Source organism: Carassius gibelio, chromosome A21 (genome assembly GCF_023724105.1).
Source record: "Carassius gibelio isolate Cgi1373 ecotype wild population from Czech Republic chromosome A21, carGib1.2-hapl.c, whole genome shotgun sequence".
Taxonomy (NCBI): Eukaryota; Metazoa; Chordata; class Actinopteri; order Cypriniformes; family Cyprinidae; genus Carassius; species Carassius gibelio.
Window position 1 is genome coordinate 10,036,854 of NC_068391.1, and position 25,845 is coordinate 10,062,698.

The following is a 25,845-nucleotide window of genomic DNA, read 5'->3' on the forward strand; positions in this document are numbered from 1 at the left end:
CTCATTCTGAAAGATTTACTCCTTGCACACACATTCCGAAAGGTAAAGTGTATGGAGGAACAAAATACTCCAAATAATAATAAAAATCAGTAATGAATTATAATAATCAACCATTTAATTTACCTTAAGTATTTTGTAATAGCTAAAATCGTTTATTTTTCATGTATAAAAAAAACATTATAGAAAGATATTATTTCCATTGTTTAGCATAATAATAGTCAGAATTTCCAAATGGCACCCAATAGTTGTTTTCATTCATTACATTGGTAAATGTAAGTTTTTATTGTTTTCATTTACAGTTCCTTGGTCCTCTATATTACAGAATCACACTCAGTTTCAGAGATCTGTTTAGTTTGATAAGATCTAGATTACCTTCTCATTCCCTTTCTAGATCTAATATTGGAATCGAATGTTGCATTTGGCTCAGAAACTCAAGCTATTCAAAGAACCGCTCCTGCATCTCTGATAACATCTGTTTGTTTAATGCATGCTTATTTTCTTTTAATCGTACCCAGATTTCAGCTTTCAGATTTCTTTGAATTCAGCTCGTGCAATGCAATGCAATTCATAATTTTTATTCTTCCACTCATGCTTGCATGCAGCAAGTAAAATGTGGTGCCTTCTCTTCTGGGCTGTTATTGGATTTGTGAAAGATGGACCAGACTGGCGGTGTGTAGCATTGTAATGAGGTGATCTTCTTCTCACATATCATTACAGACAGGTCTCTGGAGACCATAAATCTCATCTCTTGCACTAATCACAGTGACCCGTTCTCTTCCTCTACCTTTTAACCGTCACATTAAACATGCATTACTTCCATATCAAAGCCATTTTCCTGACCACAGTTGTTTCCACAAAAAATGGCATTGTGAAGTGAAAGGGGCGCTTGATGTGATCCAGTGTCGGCCCCCTGGTCTCATTAGAATGTCTCTATAATCCCACAGAGCACATTTCTGCAGTTGCCGCTTGAAGAAAAGCACTGCACTTAAAAAAACACATTCTCTCCAGCTCTGTGGGAAGGTATCTTGGGACCACAGATGGAGAATGACCATTTCACCGCTACTAAAAGCCCCCTGCTGCACGGCCGGTGCTCGTAAACTGGTTTACAGTATGAAAGTGAGCTCAAGGTGTGTTTGTGGAAGTATATGTGTGTTTGCTTTAGATCATATATGCAATATGTATATAAGTGAAAGTATTTGGTGCACACATGGTACAGTTGTTTGCTTTGGGAGAGTTAAACTGCCACCTGTGCAACTTAAGGTGATTTTTTTTTCTCCCCGCTGAGCTGAGCATGTTTGATGCATTAGGTCAGAACTCACTTACCATCGCCTTCCCGTATGTGTAGAGGTTTTCTTTTTTTGCCTTTGGCTAATGCATTCATATATATATATATATATATATATATATGTATATATATGTGTGTGTGTGTGTGTGTGTGTGTGTGTGCTATTTATGCTCAACACGGCTGCATTTATTTGGTCAAAATAAAGCAAAAACAGTAATATTGTGAAATATTGCATGTTAAAATCACAGTTTTTTTTTATTTTAATTTAATTTAAAATGCTATTTATTTCTATGATGCAAATCTGAAATTAGAGCAGCTGTTATTTCAGTCTTTAGTGTCACATAATCTTCCAGAAAGCATTCTAATTACTCATTTTGGTGAGATATATTTTTTGTTCTTATCAATGTTGAAAATTTTATATTTAGTGCTTACATTTCTCAGTGGAAAACGTAATGCATTTTATTTAGGATACTATGAGGAATAGAAAGATTTTAACAGCATTTTTTAAATATAAATCTTAAAAAATTATAAATGTTTTACTATTCATTTTGATAAATTTCTTGCATCCACGATGAATAAAAGTAGTAATTATCAAAAAAGTTACAAAGGCAAGTAACATATTGAATTTAACATGAAATTTTAAAGTCGAAAAACTGAAATATTATTTAAAACATACTCACCAATAATCTTTTATTTGCAATTTTGAGATTTTTTTTTTTTACTGTGAATATGCATTATATGCATTTATCCTTTTAATGTTATTTTAAAATGTATGTTCAATTAGATTTGATGCCTCTTAGTCATGCACTAGTTTACGACAAAAGCCCTGCTCTGTACTTATCGTGAGAGAGTAAAACTCTGTAAAACGACCCTTGCACGCAAGGATAGCGACCTGAGAATGTCCAGGCTCCCCAGGCCACCCTCAAATACAGGCCTGGACGATTAATTCACCTCCATGTTTACCGCACTCTGGATTACTGGTACATTTCTGGGATTAGGGAGAAATGCAGCATAGATCATATAGCAGGGATTAGTCATAATTCACACATTTAACAGCCAATTAATCTTTGATACAATCCAGTATGATGCCAAGCCATCCAACTGGCTTTGGCTGGCTAAAATGGGACCCTGTAGGTGCTAACCGAATAGAGAGAGAGGCAGAGAGTGCAGTATAAGAGTGTGAGGCGTTCCAGCGCTAATGCATCCTGACAGGGTGAGTGAAGAGGCAGCTCATTATTATGCCACGCATCAGGAGTCTGGCACTGACCCCTGACTCCATAAAGACCCTCCAGAACATGAGCCTCACCGTTCACCCCCTAACTGCCAGCAATATGGCCCAAAATGCACTGGAACAAAGAGAAAGAAATGTGCCCTGTGATATCAGAGCATGTAAAGTAAATGTGAAGTTTAGACCTACTCAATAAAATATATATTTAAAAAGTCTCGACAGACACTTCCCACTCTAAGATCTGTGAGTTAGTCCAAGTTGTGCTTAGAAGAGCAGTTCAAACTAATGAATCATAGGCCTGACAGGTGTCGTAAATCTTAATAAGGAAGCTATTAAACGCATCAAGCAACCAATAAATCATTTCTCTGTGTCAGCAGTGTTTAGCTCATAGATTAGTAACGATATGAGAGAAGTCAGAAAGAAATGACAGCAGCTTTCATGGCATGACAGGGGCTGGTTCTGTGCCACTGGTAATTTGCAGCTCTGTCGTGTTTGATGCTCGCTCACCTTGTGGTGCTTTTCTTCCATATTGGATAAAAAGGTCACAGGCGCTCACCCATGACATGACTATACACAGACACCAGCTGCTTACTGTTCTGCACTCCATAATATCTTCGCTCAGATTTTATGTGGTGTCTTGGTGCAGAGCGCAGATCGGGATGGGGAGGTATTTTAATACAGAGGATAGGCTTAAAAGGCACAGTTTAATTCTGAAGCTTGTCTCAGGGTGTGAGGAGGAGGAATATGTTTTAAATATGGAGTCTGATACGGTATCCTCATTCAGGGTTAAAAGGAATTCTTTCAGTATTCAGTCACCCTCGAGTTGCTCCGAAACCCACAATACTCAAATGGTGAAGGTTTGAGGATTATGCAGTTCACTGAAAAATTAAATATGGTAACTGATTAAATACGGTAGTTTTGTTTGAGAAACAGAATGAAATGGATGACTTATTTTTTTTCACAAAAAAATATTCACAGATATCCACCCTAGTTCTCCTTGACATGTTGATGAAAGTTGATGAGAATAGGAAAATTATTGCTAAAATCATCAATAATTGTTTTCAGTAACCAAAAACTAAATAAATAAATAAATTTTTGGAAAAAAATTTAAACCTTAACTTAATATGATGAAAGTTAAAGTACTGTTTAAAAATTAAGCTAATATATATATATATATATATATATATATATATATATATATATATATATATATATATATATATATATATATATATATATATATATATATATATATATATATATATATATATATATAATCACAAAAGTGCATAAAATTAACTTAATTATATAACACATAAATATAAGCAATACAAAATATTAAAGCTGCAGTATGTAATGTTTTTTGTTCAAAAAGTAAAAAAAAAAAAAAAAAAGAATCTTGTTTTTTTCCTTGTGTACTTCCACAATAAGCATACAGATTTATTTATTAACCAATAGGGAGCCAAAAGTTACATACTGTAACTTTAATAAATATTTGAATAGTATTTAAATAATACTAAAATAACTGAGAAGTAGTGATGTCTGATTTGTGAACGAATCATTCCCTTGACTCAGGTCTTTTCAATAAATGATCCAGTTGATCCAGTTCTCGGAACCGGTTAGAATCAGGGCCGTGCACAGACCTTTTGAGGGGCATGTGCTGAAACTGAAAAAGGGCACCCCCTCCCTTTTTTTATATCAATTATATATATTCTCTTTTTTAGCTATTCTGTTTGGTTTCATAAGCTAATTTGTATTATTTGGTTAACATTTTTATGAATGACATTGAGAAGAGGGGAAGGTGAGCAATGAGTCAAGTATTTTTGACTAACTTTTTTGAAATATAATTTAAGTAATTATGTCCAACACTACGGTACAACTCAATTCCAGATTATAAGAAACTATAGCCATACCGTTACTATAACATATCCAACATGTTTCCGCCTACCTGGCAAAAATTTGATACTGTGGTGGACCAGGGATGTTGGTTTCTTGAAGGTCTCCTATTCACTACACTTTCCCTAAAATAAGCCAGCAATGAAAAAATAAATAAAAATAGTGTGAAAAGTACAGTTGCAGTGAAAAGCATTTCTGAAGGATCACGTGACACTGAAGAGTACTAACTGCAGTAATGATGCTGAAAATTCAGCTTTGATCACAAAAATAAATTACATTTAAAAAAATATTCAAATAGAAAACAGTTATTTAAAATTGTAAAAATATTACACTATATTAATGTTTTTGCTGTATTTTGGATCAAATAAACGAAGCCTTGGAATGAATCATGAATTACATTCTGCATGATAAAATATAAAGATTTCACAGTGATCTTCTGTAATTTTTTTTAGTTACTACTACATTACTGTAGTAAAACCATGTTTTACTACTTTTTATACAGAGAGTATACGGAGAGTATACCATAACATGATTATCCTAAATGTTAAAATATTAAGTGTATCAGCAATCATAAATCAAAGAAGAAATTTCTTAGAAATATAGTTATCTAGGTGACGAGGATCACTCGCTGCTTTGTGTAAATTCCAGTACGAAACTTGTTATGATTTTCCGATGGTAAAAACAAATTATATGTTGTTGTTATCAATATATCGTTTTTGACCAGCGAATGCGTGTAAATGTTATTTATTTTTTTTGTCCGTCGGCGCCTTCCGCTGCGGGCATCACATTACATTTTCATCTACAGGTTACAAACTAGTTTTTTTTAGCTATATAGACGGAGCGCTCAGTTTTTCCTGTGGTAAAATGCATTTGGCCAAAATCGCATTTTATAAAAGATGAAATGCTACTATATGCCCAGGCTATTTAAGTGTTGGCTATGTATTGGCTATGACTAGATGGCAAATGCTAGCCCTCTCTCTCAGGCGACGTCCCACCTATTACTGTCTAAGCGTCCCATATGTCTCAGCCAGTCAGACAGACATCCAATAAATAAAATATGAGCCTTTATAGACATAGTGTTTAGTAGTAGCCTACTTATTCAAAAAACAAGATATTTATTTACCCTTCGCAAAACTGTTCAGCTCAGCTGTTGTCTACTGTGCGGCTGCTGTGGAACTTCAGTTGATTCAATGAATATAGAGGGGGCGGAGTTATCAGCTTACTGACAGCTTGAGAATCGAATTAGATTTACACAAGCTCGTTTTAAGAACTTTCATTTGCTAAATATTTGTAAAACAGACATACAGACGTAAATGGTGACCAATAGCATTAAAAAAAAAAAAAACACCACCAAAAAAAAGGGCACTTCGGAGTGTAAGGGCAAAAAGGGCATGTGCTCTGCACAGGTTGAGCCCTACCTGGGCACGTGCCTGAAGAATGATTCATTCATGAATCAGACTGAATCAGTTCTCATCTCACCCAGTTCTGTAGTTGACAGCTACATTCAGTAAATAACTCTTATCACAAAAATCTATTAAACAAATCAAGCAACCAATAAATCAAAGAGATAGATAGATTGGTGTGATCATTTCAGTAACTAACTCTTATCACACAAATCTATCTTATGATTTCAGATGACTGTGAATGTAGTGTATGAGTTGTATAAACTACCATAATAATAATTTTAGAATACTTTTATGGCCCTTTTGCATCCTTTTTGAAGTTTGAAATCGTTGTTTATTGTAACTGCATTGAAAAGAGTGACCTTTATAGAATAAAGAAAGTCATAATGTCATAAAAAAACCAAAGATTATTTAGACACCAGATACTGTATAATTTTTTATTTTTTTTTTTACCATGGGTGCAGGACACTATAGTTCATTTATGTTAGTGAGGATAGCAATAATGTGACACATTATACCCAAAAATCTTCACACAGTGGATTACTTGTAGAATTGATAAAAAATTGGGACCAATATTTATTCATGCACTTTGACCATGTTTTGCTTAAGTTTTATCTGACATTATCAAGATGAATTTGTTCTGACACAGTTTAACTCTGTGTCCTTGTCATATTTTATTACCATTTTCTATAGCAAATAAACTGTGATAATGTGTGAAATGTTGAAAGAGTCTGAATAAATGCATAATTTCTAAAGCTTGCTTGGCTGTGATTTTTATTTATTTATTTATTTTTCATTTTTTAAATATGAATGCAATATCCTCATCCAGCATATGGGGAATGTCTCTCTGAATCTCTCATTTTACAGATGAAGAACAAAAAGCTAAGTTACTTTGATTTGAGTGACATCTTCTCTCTGTTTAGTTTCACCTATGCCTTTATTCACTAAACAATCCAAGCAGGAGTCCGCTACTATTACCTTTTATCTTTTCAAAATTCCTCTCAGTAGTGACCCTTTCCCATTCGATGTGTCAGTCATCATCAGCGGGACATGAGAAGAATGACTTGAGCAGTCTTTTCAGTCTGAGTATAAGGCCACCTCTGGCTCTCTGACTTTATTGAAATACATCTGCCTGTTTCATTCACGCTCTGCGGATCCCACCGGAGGGTCAGGTATCACTCGGAAATGAAGCCAGACATTCCTTTTTTTCTTTCAGTGTATTCCCGCTTCTACAAGCACAGAGATCCCAGCTGGTCTGATTTGATAAGAAGCTTGTTCTCTCTCACACACACAAGGTCTTAGATCGGCGTTGCATCTGCTAATGCTTCCACATTTCCATAGATTGGACATTCATTTGTCCCTGAAGACCTATCCTCAACAAGTGGCTTTATTCAGCTAAAACACTTTGCTATCAAAGAGTGCTGACTGAGAGTGTCACGTGCTTTTTCATTGGACAGCATTCAAACACGGCTGTGTTAATGGAAATATCACTTTGTATAAAATCTCAGTATAAAAATCTCTGACGAAAGCCTTGACATTTTCTAAGTCCAATCATATTGATTATTATTGGTCATTATTGGTCATCATTTATGAATAATGTTTTATATCATTTTATTATTTTATTTTTCATGCAAGGTCACATTTCCCCTATTAATTTTTTTTTTACATGATCTAATCAAGTGTAATCTTTAGCAAATATCAAAATGAATGCATATTTAGTTTTTTTCTTCAAAGTAAACTTAAAAAAATTAATTTCAGTTTCATATATACAGTACACTGCCATATAGGCTACACAAGTACATCATTTTCAAAGATTGGAATAATTAATATTTAGATATATAATTTTTAAATGATTTGAGAATTTATTATTAGTATCAATGCTGAAAATAGTTTGAAAAACTTATAGTTTGGGGTAAGTGCTTTTTTATTATTATATTTTTATACATTAAATTGATCAATTATGACATCAAAGACATTTCAAACTTCTATTTCAAATAAATGCTGTTCATTGAATTTTCTGTTCATCAAAGAATCCGGAAAAAATTATTACAGTTTATACAAAAACATTAAGCTACAAAAACTGTTTATTATTGTATATTAGATTACTATTGTATTGTAATTGTAATATTAATATAGTTTACTTATATTAATATTTGCTCATTTTTTGGCCAGAATTGTATTTATTTATTTTTTTTTTTAATCCTTGAATATTCATCTTAAGTCTTGTTTATTTTCCCCTCACTTGGTTGGGTTTTCCCAGAGTTACATCAAGTTTTTCTTTTATATTTCCCTGCCCAGTCTACTCTACATCAGAAAATCCCTGAGGACTTATGTAGTATATGCTGAAAGAAAATTCCTATAATACCTCCTGACATGCACTTCTTTATCTGTTAGACTGTCATCTGAAAATTTGTTCGGGGGAAAGAGATCACACGAAAGATGTCAGCTGAAACTGATAAGTGAGCTGATTGAAGCTGAGCAAATGAATCCAAGTCTTGTTCTGATCCGGCTCTATCTGGTGAGCGGCCCGCAGGAGCGAGCCTGCGAGAGCTTCCTCTTCTCCTCCTATGCCTGTCACGCCTGTGATCAGAGACATGCGGTCAGTCTCCACAGCAATGTAAAGCTGCGGTGAGATCTTCCCGTTTTGGAATAGTTGGCATTCCGATGTCAGCAGTGCTTGTTTCATATGTTGAGCTTGAACAGGGGAGTTATAGGTCACAAGGATTTGGTACCTTGCAGCAGGGACATGCCTGTCATTGGAATATGTGCTGAGCGCCGTCCATCCGGCTGAAGGGTATTAGAAGCATGATGTGTGTGAATCACAGGTCATGAGATAAGAGAGGTCAGATGGTTCACCACATTTGCACGTTGCTCAAATAAATCATGTCTTTAAACAAGCTTAACATTCAGACTTACCTTGCTAGAGATAGAGCAGAATTATTTCCATGAATCTGAAAATAACCTCTCATTATTAGTTACGGTCTTAATCATCTCATTAAATACTGACTGTGTGGCTAAAAAATGATTTTTTTTCTTCTTCTCTTTTTGGAATAATCGGATGATTCAGTTCATGTTTTATTTTAGGTTACCATTCACAAGATGCCACACGAGTTCTAATAAACTCATAATGGTTAATCTATTGAACAATTATCATTGTTAATTCAGTTAATATTTGCATTTGTACTCTAGCTCAATATTGAAATAGCGCATTTTATTTATAATATAGCAACTGCTAAATCTTTCATTAGAAGTTTCTAAGTGATTATTTAATGTATAAGATTATTATATTAATGATCTTTTTCATCTATATCAAACTAAAAGGCTTTTTTTAAGACATAGCATAAGCATGCTTAGAAGAAGATTGACATACTGTATATATATATATATATATATATATATATATATATATATATATATATATATATATATACAGTATGTCAATCTTCTTCTAAGCATGCTTATGCTATGTCTTAAAAAAAGCCTTTTAGTTTGATATAGATGAAAAAGATCATTAATATAATAATCTTATACATTAAATAATCACTTATATATATGGAGAGTTTTGGAAATTATGTATAGAAAACAAAAGTTAGTAGTCGGTTCATTTGTTTGTTGATGCTACCTGGGTAGTTTTTTTTTTTTTTTTTTTTTTTACCCTTTACATAATGCAGTGAAATTCATACATTTTTAAGTGCGACTTGCAAGTGTTCAAAAACTTTTTTTGGGCTGCAATGTGTAAGTTGCTGTTCTGCATGGAAGAAATTGATCAGCCAGTCCAGCTGGAGTCAGTTACATAAGATCAACTGCTCAAAACTCAGGCTCTGAAAACAGCATGACTATGGGATAAACATTTATTCTTCCAGGATTTAGTTCAGCAGATTGTGGGAAAAGAAGAGAAGCATTGGAGCATTTGATAGGAATATAGAAAGGGATGAGAGGAAGAAGAGGATTGTTTTAGCAAAGAAAAAAATTGTCATTTGTTATGATGATGGATTTCATTACATTGTATTGTTAAGTAGTTTGACATACAATCCATTAAATGAACATAAAAATAAACATGGGTGCAAAATGTTATTGTTCTCATCCATCATGTTGTAAAAAAAGTAAAAGTGATATATACAAAAAAAAGTTTAATGGTTCATAAATCACCTCAAATAAGATGATCAGAGTAAATCTAAGGGACTTTGGACTTTACAATAGACAGTTATTATATTATGTAATTTCGGTTTATTCCACTCTACTGGAATGAGGCTTTAGGGAAGAAAGTAAACACTTGCCGTTCGGTGAAAACATCTTTTATTGCACAAAAAAGAAAAAAAATATATATTATTGCAGTCGTTTAAAATCAGTAAAAATGCTTGTGTATAGATCTGATGTAGAAACACTCTCCGATCCAAATTAAAGAGATTCTTTGTCTGAGATGAAGCAAATAATAGTGCATTAGTCTGCTAGGTTGATGGGTCTGACCTGTAGGTGTGATATATTACTCATTACATCTCAGCACCTGAGGCAGTGAAGTCCAAAACACCTTAGGTCTATGAGATTTCTTACATGGAAATAAAAAAAAAAAAAAATCTAAATAATAACTTTGTGCAGTTTGTTCTAGATAATCACACACATGAAAAGGAGAGAAAGCTGGGGGCTGGTCTAAAGTAACACAATAAACCATCCTGCAGTCTTGACATGCCGAGCGCCCACGTGTTCTCTTGGCCGGTTTTCAGTCGCTCCACTGTGGGGCGTATTAGGGCTTTAAGGTCCACAAGAGGGAGCAGGCTAAAGTCAATTGTTCAGCTGAACCATGTAGGCCTGTTTACTGAAGATGAGAGCGAGTGGGAACTGTTGTTGGTTTTCAAAAAATGTGTGTATCAAAAAGCAAAACACAAACCACCCACATAAACAAACACACTTTTTGAACGACATTGCGACGAATTTATAACCAGATGCTTTTGTTCATTTAAAACGAGGCGATTTAGAAAAGAAAAAAAACATTTCACTTTATTTTGATAAATGACACATGAAGCCGATAATAACAAACAAAACTAACATTTTTAAAAGATAAATGTACATAGGCTTATGTGTAGGCGTTCATGGAATTTTCTAGAAATAGGCTACACTGTAGCTATACATTTAGCTAAATTACTTCCAGGGATATTTTTAGAGAGCACAAACAAATATTACCCGTGTTGTGAATCTGCTGTTCTAAGTTTAAAATGAACGTGTAACAAGAAAAAATGCCAAAACGTCGTGGTCTATCTGAATCTATCCGCACAGCAAAACATTATTTTCAGTCAGTTTCATGGGTCAGGACCGGTTAGTGTCACTTAACCACTGCTGATAGAAACTATACACCCTTATAAGCTAATAATGACCGTTCAAAGTAATTTTGTAGTATTTCTATGAAATAGGCCTATTAAATATGTCATCATTATATTAGCCTATTATAATAATGACATGTAGATTTTGGAAGGCACTTAAAACGTGAAACACACTTATTCCTGCCTGCTGCCTTTGACGAGAAAATGAATAAAATAACGTTAAACAGTTATCCGCTGAAAATGTGAGTATTTTCTTGAGAATTACACCGCCGTAAATAAGCAGCTCCACCAGCTTTGGAGGCGGGATGTCGTTTTTGTAACCGGGACGCCCATCATCAGAAATACAGACCAATGAGAAAGAGAACGAGCGCTGGAACTGTATCGTCTCTCTCTCTTTCTGAGACAGCATGGCTCATACACTCTGACCAACTCAGCTGCCTGGAACGTTACAGTCGTGAACCATATCTTACCACTGAATCTTGAAAACGCTTGAACCTTTGTGCATTTCGTCCAGAAAGATAGTTTGGCTTCCTTATCCTAACCTAAAGACAGCGCTTCAGGAAGGGGTCTACATTCAGTTCATAAACGTCAAGGTCTGACCATACAAACAGAGCGCAGGTCTTCATTCACATGTTGGAGAATGAGGTGCCAGTGGACATACACTGTTGTTTTCATTCACTCAAACTTACTACAGTAATCAACCGCGCTGAAGATCTGACGGGGTTTGGAATGAGAAGTGAACATTCAAAGGACCTGCAGTTTGTCTAATTGTTTTCTTTCCTCGTGGAAAAGTAAGTCGATAAATCGCAAGAAAGGATGTGCTTGAGATGAACGCTTTATCAGCCTGGACTTTTGACAGTCGGCGAGCGCATTAAACCGGATTCTTAGTGTTTCTTCTAATAATTATGTACATGTAACTGTGACTCTTGAATGACTTTATCATTCCTTGCACTGCGTTCGTATAGATCTGTCTTCATCTTTTGCACTGTAAAAGAAACATCCTTTAAAGAGAAGAAATTCCGCGCGTGGGGTATTCAAGGGAAATCTGACGGGTCGCGCACTTCTTCATCACCGGAACGCTGTATCCAAGGAGGCTGCGATTGAAACTTTCAGAAATGCCGCAGGTGGAGATGTTTTATTTTGTGTTGATCAGCCTGTGGATGTCTGTGTTGGGCCTGGAACCGGCGTCTAAGGTTGTGGCGGATCGCTACGCTGTCTACTGGAACCGGACAAACCCAAGGTGAGTTAGTTATTTGCGCAGTAAATATATTAAAACGCCCTTTCACTTCTGTCATGTAGAAGCGCAACAGTCCGCGGGATATCGAGCGAAATACAACGCGGATGTGAATTGAACAGCTTCGTCAGGATCATTTGAATAAGTTTAACTGATGATACAACAGTCATAACAAACATATTGTATGTGAGAAACTTCTTACAAAATATCACGCGCGATAGAGACTTGATAGCGGTGTTTTACAGTAAACAGGCAACATTCTGAAGAGCATGGAAAGAAACGGCGCTCAGAAATAAACTGAAGCGAGAATTGTTCTAATATTCCATACGTTGTTTGTTTGTTTGTTCATTTAGTTTAGTTGTAGGGGTTTTCACTGATGCCAAGCTAACAAAGGCCATGTTTTAGTTTGGTAGTTCTCAAAAAATTGCTTCCTGTTATAGCTGGCTTAGTAGAAACACACACACACATTTATATATATATATATATATCCTACTTTTTATGGGACTTTTTACCTCCTTCCAATAACTACATAACTTTAGGCCAGATTTATATGAGAAGGTTTTCTTTGTGCTTTTGGGAGATTGACAGGCAAGCTCTCAGCTCTTTCAAACTGAGAAATCATTACCCTGTGCCACTAGCTTGTTCTAGACATTGCGCTCTAGAAACATCATTAGAAATATATATCATGGCTCAATGGTCAGTAGTTCTTTAAAATTAAATTTACCTCTCTGAATGTGATTTTGCTAGCTATCATAATTCTAAAAGGGCACAATTCTATCGATTCATATTTCTTTTGAGGCATTTATAAAATGTGTGACTGAAAATGGACTAGTAATGGATTTTAACAAAGGTTTTTTAATAAGGTAGTACAACCTTGCTGTGCAGTGAAGGGTGGTAATGAAAAATAGCATCAGGAGTTGAGTGGAAATAAGTGCTTTTCTGGCTGAATGTGAGATACATGATGAGTTGGTTTTCAATATTCATAATATATTATAATTAATGTGGAAAAAAAACATTTAACATACAAGTAATATATTTAAATTGAAATTACATCTGGCTTGCTGTCCCCTTCTCTTTGCCGCAAGTCTTGAGTTGCCTGAAAGCGCTGCGTCCGGCTCATCCCCATTCTCAGTTGTTCCTCTTCAGTTGCCATGGGGCTCTCTCTCTGCCCTGCACCCCAGCCCCATGCTGGTTTTACACAATGGGTCAAACCCAGAGAGGCATTTCAGGGGAGGCTGATGCCCAGTTGGGTGCATGCTCATGAGAGAGGGTCACACGTTCAGTGATAGCAGCACAAGGCTGCAGTTAACCATCATCGGACAGTATTAAGCTCTAGTTAGGGTGAATCTGAGGGCAAGCCTGGTTGGCAGAAATGTGTTTGTGTGATCATGAATATCTGCGTGTGTGCACTCTAAAAAACGCTGGGTTGTTTTTTCAACCCAACTGCTGGGTTGAGGCCGTTGGATAGGACTTTGGGATGTTTTAACCCAAGTTTGGGTTGAAAATAACTCTTTTTTTTTAACCCAGCGGGGTGGGTTGAGGACGCGGACGTGAAGGAGAGCACGCACGTCACGTCAAAATCGTACGTCTCCAGTGCGAGCAGCCGCCATTTTCTCAGCGTGATAGAAGCGAGAAGCGAGTGAAAGACAATGGTAAGTAACGTTAAATATTCAAAATGTAAAGTTATCTTTTATTGTTTACCCGGTTGTATGAAAGGCGGAAGGTTTTATGAAAGGCGGAAGGTTTTATGAAAGGCGGAAACAAAGGAGCTTAACGTTATATATATATATAAAAAAACGGACGCGGTTTTCGCCTCGGACACGGAGGTCTTAACTGCCTCATGTAACGTTATTGAACGGAGGATGTACTTTTAATATAACGTCTGTGAATGTATTTTGTCATATTTACATAAGATTTTACATTATCTGTTCTCTTTGAGGCGTTAACAGACGGTTATGGTCACGGTTACGCTCATGTGAATTTGTCTTTTTTTTTCGCGGTTAAACTGAATGTATGTTTGTCTCCTAAAGGAAACGGCATTGTGTAGTAAAGACTAGCATAATTATTTTGAGGCTGTTGAAGTGGTAACTGTTAAAAGTATGTTTTACATGTAATATTTCAGACTTGTCCAGCTCCTGTCTTCATTGTCCTCGCCCTGAGAGTTAGAGACACAGAAGCTGTTTGTGTGAGGAGTCACAGACCTGTGTGAGGATGAGGAGGAGGTGTTCTTCTGAAGAGAGGGACAGACGGTTTAAGGAGAGTAAACTTCAGAATAACATCAAGTTATCTTTATTTTTACTAAGACTAAAATAATGTTGTTGTTTTTTTAGATGTTGCAATCCAGAGACAAGATAACTTCATTCTTTTGAGACTGATGTAAGTTAAATTATTATTACTTTTTTTTTTTTTAGAAAATTAATGTTTCTGTTGTGTCCTGCCTGTTAACTTCACATTTTGATGCAAAAACAATGTGATTTTATATATGTATGTATGTATATGTTAATATTTTATTGAAACCATTGATGTCCGTCTTTGCAGAACTCAAACTAACTGGAGTTAAGGACACAGAAGTCTGCTTGTGTGAGGAGGTGGTTTTCTCAGCTTCTTCTGAAGAGAGGGAAAGATCGTTTAAGGCAAGTAAACTTCATATTTCATGTTATCAGTTGTTGTTTTTTTACTAAGAGTAAAATAATGTTTGTTTTTTGTTTTTGTAGATGTTAAAAGCAAGAGACATGGGAGAGCATCATTCCTTTGAGATTTTATGTAAGTTATTTTTAGAAAATAAATTTTTCTGTTGTCTCCTGCCAGTTTACTTCACATTTTGATGCAACAACAGTGTGATTACGTGCTCATTTCATTAAGACCATTGATGTCTGTGTTTTTTATTGCAGAACTCAAACCAACTTTGGAGTTGTCTGATTTGGAGAGTCATTATTCTTGGTCTTCGCTCTTAGAGGTAAAGTTCACACAAAAAATCATTTACTTGCCCTCAAGTCATTCCAAACCTATAAGACTTTTGTCTGTCTTTACAACATAAATTAATATATTTTTAGTTTTCTCATAATATTTGTTAATCCATTTATAGTTTAGATAATCAGTATTTTCAAGCTTCATAAATATAGAGTTATTGTAGAAGTAAATTCTGATATTTATATATGAATACATCTTAAATTATATGATAGCAAACATGTATGTTCAAAATAAAATACTGGTCTCCCAGACCAGCAATGGAGGACACAAAAAGAGAATATTAAATATATTCATACGTTTTCCAAAAAATTAGCAGATTTTGTATGAGTCTGGAAAAACATGAGGAGAGTAAATTATGAACATTTTAATTATTTGGTGAACTAACGGTTTGAAGAGCAGCCCTCCATGTACGTGAATATTGTGAGGTATGTGAATGTCATGTCTGTTTTAATGTTTCAGTAAAGAAGCTTTCTGAAAGCAATATTTATTCAAACAATATCGCATGTCCTCACACTAGTGCTGCCATTATAGCATTCTGGAGCGCTGTGGTGGACCGAGACATTAAACAACCGCACAAAGTGTTGAAACTTTAAAACAGATTATTTACCTATCCTTACGGATGTGAATACACCTCTACCTGAAAATGGATAGTTTAATTAAATGTTTAATTTTTTCAAATGTGTTTCTCTTAGGCCACTGATGAAGAACAGGCGGTGACTGGGATGAATCCTGGTCAGAGAGGAGAATCTTCTTTCCCCTAAACTGATGCAGCGGTGGTTTTAAAGGAGGACGCTGCCCTGGATGATGTAGAAGATGTCACATGCTGTGCTGATGGGGTTTCTTCATGATTACATCAGTTATGCTAAAGAGATCATGAAAATTGACCGTGATGCATGATCTGTATTCATGGACTATGAAACAAACTGTAAGTGTATAATTTGTTAAAAAAAAAAAAAGTTAAATGCTTTTTCTGTGTTGTTTAGTTTACACTCTGTCATTCATACACCTGCTCACATTCTTTCACACACACACACACACACACACACACACATGCGTCTGTTAAATGTTATAATATCAAAGTTAATGTGATTTATTTGTGTACTGTCATGCCAGAATAGTTGGAAAAAAACCTAACTAATTGTAAATTTATTGTATGTGTTTTCGTATATTTTTATACAATATATACAATTGAACAAAGTCCAATTGGATCTTAAGTTATATTCATTAAATGTTCAATGCTTTGTTTATGAACTCTGTAGCTGTTAATGCCATCCTTTTCTGCATTTCTTCTAACATGTTACTTTTTGACTTTTCTCTTGTTTTCAATAAATATTTTCCTTTTGGTAATTATTATTTGTGTGTAAAAGTGATATTTAAAATGAACAACATTTGTATGTTTAATGCCTAGCTCAATTTGGGTTAATTTTAACGTAGAAATGCATTGTTTCCCCACATGGCTGCACTCTGCGAGTTTATTTTCTGCCAGCAGGAGGCGCTAAGAGCGGGAGAGGTAGGTTTCTCCGGTAACGGCTGCAGAGCGGTACTGAGCTCACAAACGCTGCCTTATCAAGCACATGCGAAATGATATCGAACATTTTCTAAATACAGTAGTTTTCCTTCTGAAATACAGTGATAAAAAAACACCCGCTCTGTTTTTTTAAACCCTGCAATATAGTCATTTTAAACCATAAAAAAGGCAACCCAGCAGGCTGGGTTAAATATGATAACCCAACTGGTTGGGTTAAAACAACCCAGCGCTGGGTTCGTCCCTTTTTGACCCAGCGCTGGGTTGTCAAAATAACCCAAATTGGGTTGTTTTCAACCCAGCAGTTTTTAGAGTGTGTGTTGGAGGCTCCCTGCCTAGGTTTTGCCAGGGCAAAATGAGGCCCTTCTAGCAAATAAATGAGTTAGTTCAAATGAGTATCTCTCATTCACATTCATACACTCACGCAATGTCCTAATTCAGATCTGGCTGTGCTGTATAATGTAGCAGCACTCTTTGGCAAGACCTTGGGGCCCTGAATGTCACTCATAACACATAAAACAAGAAAACTTTTGATCAGAATGTGTCTGTACATCAATCTGATGTCTGACTTTTTTATGTAGAAATTGATTTAGGCTATTGGACCCTTGAAAGACCAGTTCTTCGTAGCTTTTATGACATTTGATCAGTGCATTGTGTTGTTTCAAATAGAGGCATCTTCCTCTCTTAATGTTGCTCATTAACATGGCTAAATTACGAACATTAGAGACAGCTACTGTACGCTGGAGTCCAACTCTAAGATTTAGATAGCTGTGCCATGAAATATTAATTTGTCATAAAGATTGCCTGCATTAGAGCTTTAATTGAAGTTTTTAATAGCTCAACGGCATTTAGTGACAAACAACGTACTATAATAATAAGAATCACAACTGTTTATTAATTTTTTCTCAAAGCACGCAGACAGGCTTATCTCTTAATCGTTATTTTGCAAGGGAAGGAGTTACACTTTAGAGCGGCGGCAAACATACTGAGTGATTGCTAGTATTTTCACATGAGTGAGTACAGAGGAGTCTATAGAGATTCTTTAGAGGATTTAAGGGGGAATGGCTCCTTTAGTTTTCGGCCTGAGATTTGCAGCGCACCCATTCATATGTAAGCCTCTGTCTTGCTCTACATATGGTGGTCTTACAAGCTTCACTGGGTTTCGGAGGCTCTTTTTTTCCCCTCTCCAATGCAGTCCACGCCGTTTGCAATTACAAATTCAATTCAAGTTGGCAGATTTCCTCTGAAGTTTCCCAGCTCGTTCTCAGATTAGTCATTTCTTAGTTTGAGACATGTTTTTTTCACAGGCATTACTGGATTGGCTTGAGATAGAGAGCTTATTGTTTCCTTCTGTATCCCGCCTTTCCCGTGTTTCTGAGAAAGTGGTGTTAGGGTAATCCAGAGATGCGATCTACATCGCAAATATATTCATTTGTCAGTATTATTTTTGTGCTGGTTTCTGGAATTTTAAACTAAAATAGGTCTTATGTTGAAAATGAAACCTGTTTATTTGTTGTTGATAGGCAGGATCAGTCAGGAATCAGTATTGAATTCCTATCTTAATCTTCTGGCTGTTTGTGTATGTGGTGCCATGGAAGCCGATTCCACTGTCCATCAAAGAGGTCTGTCAAATGGACCTAACAGCTGGGTAGAGGGATTTCATACTCTGACGGAGTCCCGTTTTAATCACTGATAATGCCTTTCAAATCTCTCAATAACAGATGTGGGACTTTTCCTACAGTTTTTGAAGCCTTTTCAATCAGGTGGTGTAGTGAATAGTGCACTCGGCCTATTTAGTTTTTTTTTTTTTTGTAACATTTTTCACTTAAACATTCTCTGTAGTCTTCCCTTGCTCATTTCTTCATTGCAGAAATGGGAAATATCATGGATCTCCTGTAAAGCCATCTCTTTTTCACCTCTTAACTCTAGCCTGCGCAATTTGACCCTTAGATGGTTTCCTTTTTGTACCGGCTCAGTTTTAATCCCCACTTTAAAAACAAAGCTCATGGTTTGAGGTTTGTGGCCAGTTGATATTGTGATAGCTGTTCGGTGGTATTGTGTGGGGTTCAGTTTGTATTGTTCTCCATGTTTACCCTCCTTTTCCCTCACTGGCACTTCTAGCCTCCTGCTGCTTGATACCGCTTGGATTTTAAATGGGGGGGGGGGTCATGTCCAAATATTGACTGGTCTGAAGACCTCGGTCTTCTCCCACCCCATGTGAAAGGGTGCCATTGTTCCTGTCTTAGTGGATCGTTGCCAGAGTTTAAAGTATTTAGGCTCTTACACGCAGGAAGTGAATACAACATGGCTTGTTGAAGGAAATACAGGCCGACTAAAGAATGGAAAGAGTTACAGATGGGAACCGCAGGCCTCTCGGTTTGAGTCCCACAATCGCACCCCATCCCGATTAACCCTCCAGGGCTATATGGCAGTGTGCTGGGACTCTCAAAAGATTTGGGGTATCAGAAGACTCACTCCAGCAGAGAGAAAGTTCTCCTGCAGGGTAACTAGAACATCCTGCTGTTTGATGACCCCAAACACACCGAGAGGTGCCTGGCCCCCTTCTTTCTGCACTGGGCTCTTGCGTTCCGCTAATAAACTGTCATAATTGCATCTCAGCCAGAATTCTGGGAGTGTCTCTTTTTTTTTATTAAAGTCAAACCGGTTCTCTTTTCATTTTATGAAATCACGCTTGAGTCATCACAGCGATCGCTCTTCCTCTCTGAACTTTTAGAAGATAACTGATGCATTTCAGGCCTCTGTGTTTGCTCGAGGTAAGCTCCTCATACACGCTGAGTTTTTAAACTGTGAGTGGTGAAATGTCTTCGGTGGCGTCTTTGAAGGCTTGGCTGAAGGTATTAACAGAGAGGCACTAAAGGGCTTAGGAGGTCATCGGCCCATTGTGTAAAGATACAAAACACTTCCTCTGGACCCCTTCACTCTTCTGTGTCTCCCTCGGAGAGCCACGGCCTTAACAACAATTCATATTAATCAGCTTCAGACCTTAATGACCCGATAAAGCTTCTGAAAGGACCCTAAAGTTTGCTAAGCCTTCTTGATAAGAATTGAAGGAAAATGTAGCATGCGGTAATGACTACTTTGCGCATTCTTTCTCTTTGAAAGCACAGAGCGGTTTGCTCTTTGGGCCCTTCATTACGGCACATTTAATCGCAATGAGAAATTATGAAGAAAGCATTTGTTTGACAGGCTAAGCTAATAAAAATGGACTGAATCTGCAAGAGTTAGAATCTGCAAGAGTTAGAATAAAAGGAAAACAAGAAAGAACAAGAAACTGAGAGGGAGAGGGAGAGAGAGAAGGCTTCATAGCTTTAAAAACTTGTCTCACCGATTTGAACTTTGTCTGTAACCTTAAAACTGCTTTCACCTGCACAGTTGAGGGACTTTTGGCTGAAGAATGCCTTTATCTTTCTTTCTCATCCATAAAGAACATACAAGGATTCTTTGAAGCTGCCTACGATGAAATATTTCACTCATTAAAAGTATTTAAAAAAACTGGATGATGAATATTTTTGCGCTGTGGTGAAGGACATACATCTTTTAAAAACATTCTTTGCCATTAAGTGGCTTTGGCAGGATTATTACGAACATATTGCAATTATGGCAATGGTGGTGCTCCAACGAAATCAACAGATTGTTATTTAAATATTGTAGAGAAAAACACAATTTACCAAACTTTTTATGAATGAAATTAAAATGCCAAAACAGCATACCTCCAAGGATAATGCAGTAAGTAAATTAATAGTTAATTTTCATGTAAAAACCCAATAATACTTTTAAAAAAGGAGACATTTTAATTAGGCTGTTACTTGCTTAAAATTATTTGGCTGATGCTTTTGAACGTTGCACATGTATCAGTTCATATTGAGAAATGTACCTCTTTCAATAATAAAACAAAGGTCAAAATAAACTTTTTAGAACCAAGATGTTCTCTTCACATTCTTGGTTTGAGATTGCGGAGCATTTTATAGTAGATGATCAGTCTGTGGTAAGTGGTAAAGCATTTCCTTGTTACAAATTTGAGTACGTTCCGAGCATTGGGACGCATAAAATATTAAACGCTGTTTGCGATCTCAGAGTCAAATCTCTGGCCAACATACCTTCACACGCAATGTTGAGAAAATGAGGTCAGTGTGACCATCATTGGAATCTAGAGGTCAATGTTTTGCTATAATGCAGTGGATAACTTTTTTGGTAGATTCATTTCTTCTCTTTCGCTATGAGTACTGTAGATTTTACCACAGATTATTAGATCTTAGACATCAAATCATTTTCGGTCTGTTTTAGTCATTTAATGACACTTTCATTACGTTTGTCATTATCTACAAGTTAGTTTCCTGTACTTTCTTGTCAGTATGAGTAGTCTACTAGTATTTTTTCTACCAGATAGGAGTGGCCACACAGCCATTTTCAATCTTGCTTCCATTTTGTGTTTTGAACAGAACAGCGGCAGATCTGGGAGAAGGTTTCCTTCTTTTGTTGCCCTTTTCAGCGTTTTTAAGCCTTTTAATGCGTTACAATTGATTTCCTTCCAAACTGTGTTTAATTTAGGTCTCGCAGTCAATCGATGCAAAAGAATGAACAGTTTATTTATTTCTATCAGTTTCACTCTAGAATGTTGACCCCATTCCAGACAAGTAAACTAGTCCTAAAATCTTTGTTACACAACACAAATCTAAATTTACAGATTTAATTTACGCCACAGACATCATAAACCAGACTCGTGCGACTGTAGTCTGGTGCTCTGGCACTAGTATCACTGGTAGGGGGAACATGCTAGCAGACGGTGGAGTCATGGAGGAATCCACTCCTCTTTTATGTATCTGCTGCGGCCAGGCCTCAGTTATTCTTGTGCATAATTGATGGAAAAGTTAGAATAGCAGAAGTAATGCGATGAGAGGGTGCAGCGAAGCGGCAAGGCAGACAAGCGCAATGCTGGCAGCCGGGAGTGGGATCGCGTGCGTGGGGCAGCAAACATTGCAAGAGATGAGAGGGCAGCTGGAGTAACAGGTCATCACAAAGAAGCAGGACAAAGTGTCAGCCGTTAGTCAATCAAGCTCTTCCTATTCCAAAAGTGACCTTCTTACCAAGCAAACACACAAAAGATGTGTGCCGGTCAAACTGAGAGCTGTTCGCCCAGTTGGTGTGACCGAAAACATGACTTTTTAGTTCTTACCGTTTTTGCTTATTCATTTGATTAGTAATGCAATCAAAATGGCATTTTGAATATGCATATGGGCGTTTGCCTTTGTTTTGAATCCTTTGATCTCTCATGTGATTCGGTGAAACTGCAGGCATGCTCACGCTGCTCCTGTGACAAGTTGTGTGTCACACCTTCAGCGCTCATTACAAAGAGGTTCTAATGGGCGAACAGCCCTACTTTGTCTAATAGACAATGAGCCACTAACCAGTGTCATCCTGTTTCAAAGCAGCCATGCGACCATTCAGGGAGTCTGCAGGAAATTAAGGTTTCTTCCCCTCAGGCTTTCTTTGAATCACTGTAAAGCACTAGTTAACAGAATCGAATCATTATTGGTCCTCCCTGTTTGATCACTCGAGACTGTAAGAACTGACGTAGAGCAAAACACTGAAACTGGGAAAGGTGAAAACTGGAAGTGTCACATTTTATTAGGCTGAATAATTAACATTACATTCCTGTTTCAGTATGTATTGCAATATATCTCGGGAATAAGGATGTGGTCAGTGAAAAAAAAAGCATTTTCTTTGCTGCCTTTTTGGGGTTTGCAAACATTTTAAAGCGTGAAGCATTGGGAATAATCCCAAATGTGATTCAAATCATGAGTAAATACAAAGATAAATCTTTTCTTTTTAGGATTAGGATGGGAGCTTTTGTTGGTTTAGAGCTGTTGTGCTATTTATTATGAATTTAAATAACTGCTTTTATGGCTACAGTATATACATGAAAATGAAACTCTCAATAATGTACATGATATACATGTATGTTTTAACATGATACATATTTACATTATTTAATATTTTCATTTATGTTTAAATATTTTTACAACTTTTATTTTGTTTTGCATTTAATGTTTCAATAATTTTTCTAGCATTATTTTTTGCTTTAAAAGATGCATATAATTCTCCAGTGTAAATGAATAACTCTGCATGCACAGGCTTCATTAGACATCTTATCCAAAAAGTGATAAATTTGTCAGGAGGAATTTTGTGCAACCACAAGACATGAACAGAAATACGATCTCATTATAGCTCAAAAGAAACCATCTGTCTTGGACATAAATATTATTGCGATGCCATAAAGGCTTCCTATGGAAACATAAACACTAAATGTGCTCAGGAAACAAATAAACCACTTTTATGGCTGTACCTATGGCCCTCTGGGCATTTCTGCTCTCCTGAAAAGACACAAAGAAAATCCTTCAAATCATCACCTTCTAATGTCCTCAAACCTGCACGCTGAAATTTGCAACAATTTATTGTTTTAAAAATTACAGGATTACATTCATTACTCATAGTAAATGCAATGCTATTGATACATTTATTTATATAATACTTTTTTTATAAAGTTTTTTTTTTTTTAAAGGTTTTATATGTCAAGTTCAAGTGTTGTTACAAATTTAATAAAAGTGTGACAAAATGTATGATACCTTGAATCCAACCTTTCGTGAACAGATTAATATTGTATGGTTAAAAAATGGTCGAAAATATTATGGATTTTTCTTCTTCTTTTTTCTTTTCTTTTTTTTAGAAATGAACAGAGTTTTCATCACTCTAAATATGAACATTTAAAGTCAGCTAGGCTTTTTGTTTGGCCATATGAGAATTTGTTTTGTGAAAAAAAAAAAAAAAGTCTTAATATCTTGTGGGAGTTTTTTATTTATTTTTTTATCACATAAATATGTTTCAGTTATTTTCCACACATTCTATTATATCATAACATGCACACAATTTATCCCTTGACATTTATTAATTGTATTATTATTATTTTTTACTGAAAGTTTGTATTTTAATATTCCCTATATGTTTTGTCATTTTTATTCCTTATAATTTGTAACTGTGATTTACACTATGCTACTACGAGTATGTTAGAATGTGCCTGTTTACTATTGAAAACTAGGGCATGGAACAAAGCAATCGAGGGGAGTGGTTACCAGAACCCACCAATTGAATATCAGCAGGGGCTCTGCAGATCTGGGGAAACCAATAAGGTTTTGATGGGTTGAGTATCTTCAGGCAGATTAGCATAGTAGAGTAACTTGGAGCGGCCTGAATGCAGAACATTTTCCTTCTTTAATTAGCCTCAAGTCCACTTTAAGTTCAGGTGATTTGCATGCTAAGTTCACTTAAAGATCGATCACCCTTAAAAGCATGCCACTGTATTTCATAAGTGGACAGAAAGACCACTACCCTCAAATTTACAATGTTTAATAGTTGGGCTGGCACTGGTCCCTGCCAACAGAGAGTGATTCATAAGTTATGTTCTCATATTAGCCTTCATATAATTCATGCGCACTTCGGGACACCTAAAGTTTGCTCCGGTATGAAAGTGAGAAGGTTACTGGATGCACGGGCCCCCGTATAGTCGCTCCCCTCTCCCCTCTCGTTCTCCGTCGCCAGTTGTCTGCCACGTCCACGGACTCTGTCTTAAGGGCTGATATCAGATACACGGTGGGGATGAAACGGCTAACACTGGGCTGTAGTCTTGGCTTAACTGAGTTCTCACCCCTTTTTATTGTCTGCCTTAACTCTGATGTCATTTCCATCCCCTCTTGCGACCCTGTTGAACTGATAATATCTTTTGTTGGCAAGTCCCTTGTAGGAATAATCCCGATATGCATACCAGCCTTTGAAAGCAATGGGTGTAAGGATACAAGCACGCAGCCACTCTCAATTTTAGCCTTCCCACTGGTGGAATGAATCCCCGTCTGCCTCTGCCTCATCCCTGATGTCTTATAATGACTTTGTGTTTTCTCTTTTCTGTGTTTGATTATTTTGCCTATCTCCCCACTCCCTGCCTGGGTGCGATATCGCATGGTGGCCATTGAATTCGCCATATGGAGCCGGTACGGCAGAGCCTATTGAGCAAATCACTCAGTCCAGATGCTTTTCAGATGATTGTGTAGCACTGTGCGATTTTAATGTGAATCTCTGCTTTTGCCCAGACACACACTAATATAATTGGGTGTGTGTGTGGGATGAAGATGTGTTGTTGAAGACAGACCCTGCTATGCTTATCTGGACCGGCACGTCCTGCCACATTTGCACCCTTTTAATCTGACATCCTGGACTATGGGGTTTTCACTTGTGGCGTGAACGTTATTTAATGATGCTGAAATGTGATAATTTATACAAAACAGCAGTTCATAATGTTATCACATGGCATTGAAACGTTATGTTTGCAGTCTCGTTTTCCATAGCCCCTTTGTTGGAGTCCAGAATTACGTTAAATTAAGGCAGCTTTAGGTTTGTTGAAACTGGTGTGGGAGTTCAGTGGGTTTAATTGTTTTTGGTTTTCTCAGGGAGACAATGAACATTGTGATTGCGAGGCCAAATAAAAAGGTTTATACTGACCTCATGGCACGTAGTTTGATGGCAAAGCCGGAAAGGTCACAACCGCATGGCTGCGGCTTTCCATCGCTCTCTTGACTTCAGTCCATTAGCACCTCCAGTCAGTGGGGTTCCAGCCCGAGCTAATCACCTCTCTGAGATGTTTATGATGCATTTAGGATGTTTTATCTCTCAAATAAAAGTGTTTGATAAGTGTTTGAAAAGACAGCCAAGGGTAATCATTCAGGCCATTTCACAGACTCACGTGCTTTAGAAGTCTTGCTGTAAAGATCAAAGTCACCTCCAAGTTTTTTTTCTTTTTTTCTGTTCTCAAACATCTGCTAAATTATGATTCGAAGAAGAAAAAAGGAGAATTTTGGATTTGCTCAGATTTTGTCCTTTTAATGTCCTCTGCAAATTTGCCAATTGCACATTTGGTCTGATT

General features: G+C 36.5%; 1 protein-coding gene and 2 long non-coding RNA genes across 3 annotated transcripts in view; all 3 read left to right on the plus strand.

Moving 5' to 3' along the window:
- The first annotated feature begins 11,518 nt into the window (after positions 1–11,518).
- efna5a (ephrin-A5a) overlaps positions 11,519–25,845 on the plus strand; it is a 54,880-nt gene continuing 40,553 nt past the window's right edge. The window contains exon 1 of the mRNA XM_052537828.1: positions 11,519–12,367. Coding sequence (XP_052393788.1) covers positions 12,243–12,367 — 125 coding nt within the window. The 5' untranslated portion in view covers positions 11,519–12,242. The remainder of the gene's footprint in view (positions 12,368–25,845) is intronic.
- LOC127942185 (uncharacterized) lies at positions 13,769–14,995 on the plus strand. Its single transcript, XR_008149276.1, has 3 exons — positions 13,769–14,013; positions 14,484–14,737; positions 14,900–14,995. It is a non-coding gene; the product is annotated as an uncharacterized LOC127942185 (long non-coding RNA).
- LOC127942184 (uncharacterized) lies at positions 15,070–16,684 on the plus strand. Its single transcript, XR_008149275.1, has 3 exons — positions 15,070–15,124; positions 15,253–15,317; positions 16,024–16,684. It is a non-coding gene; the product is annotated as an uncharacterized LOC127942184 (long non-coding RNA).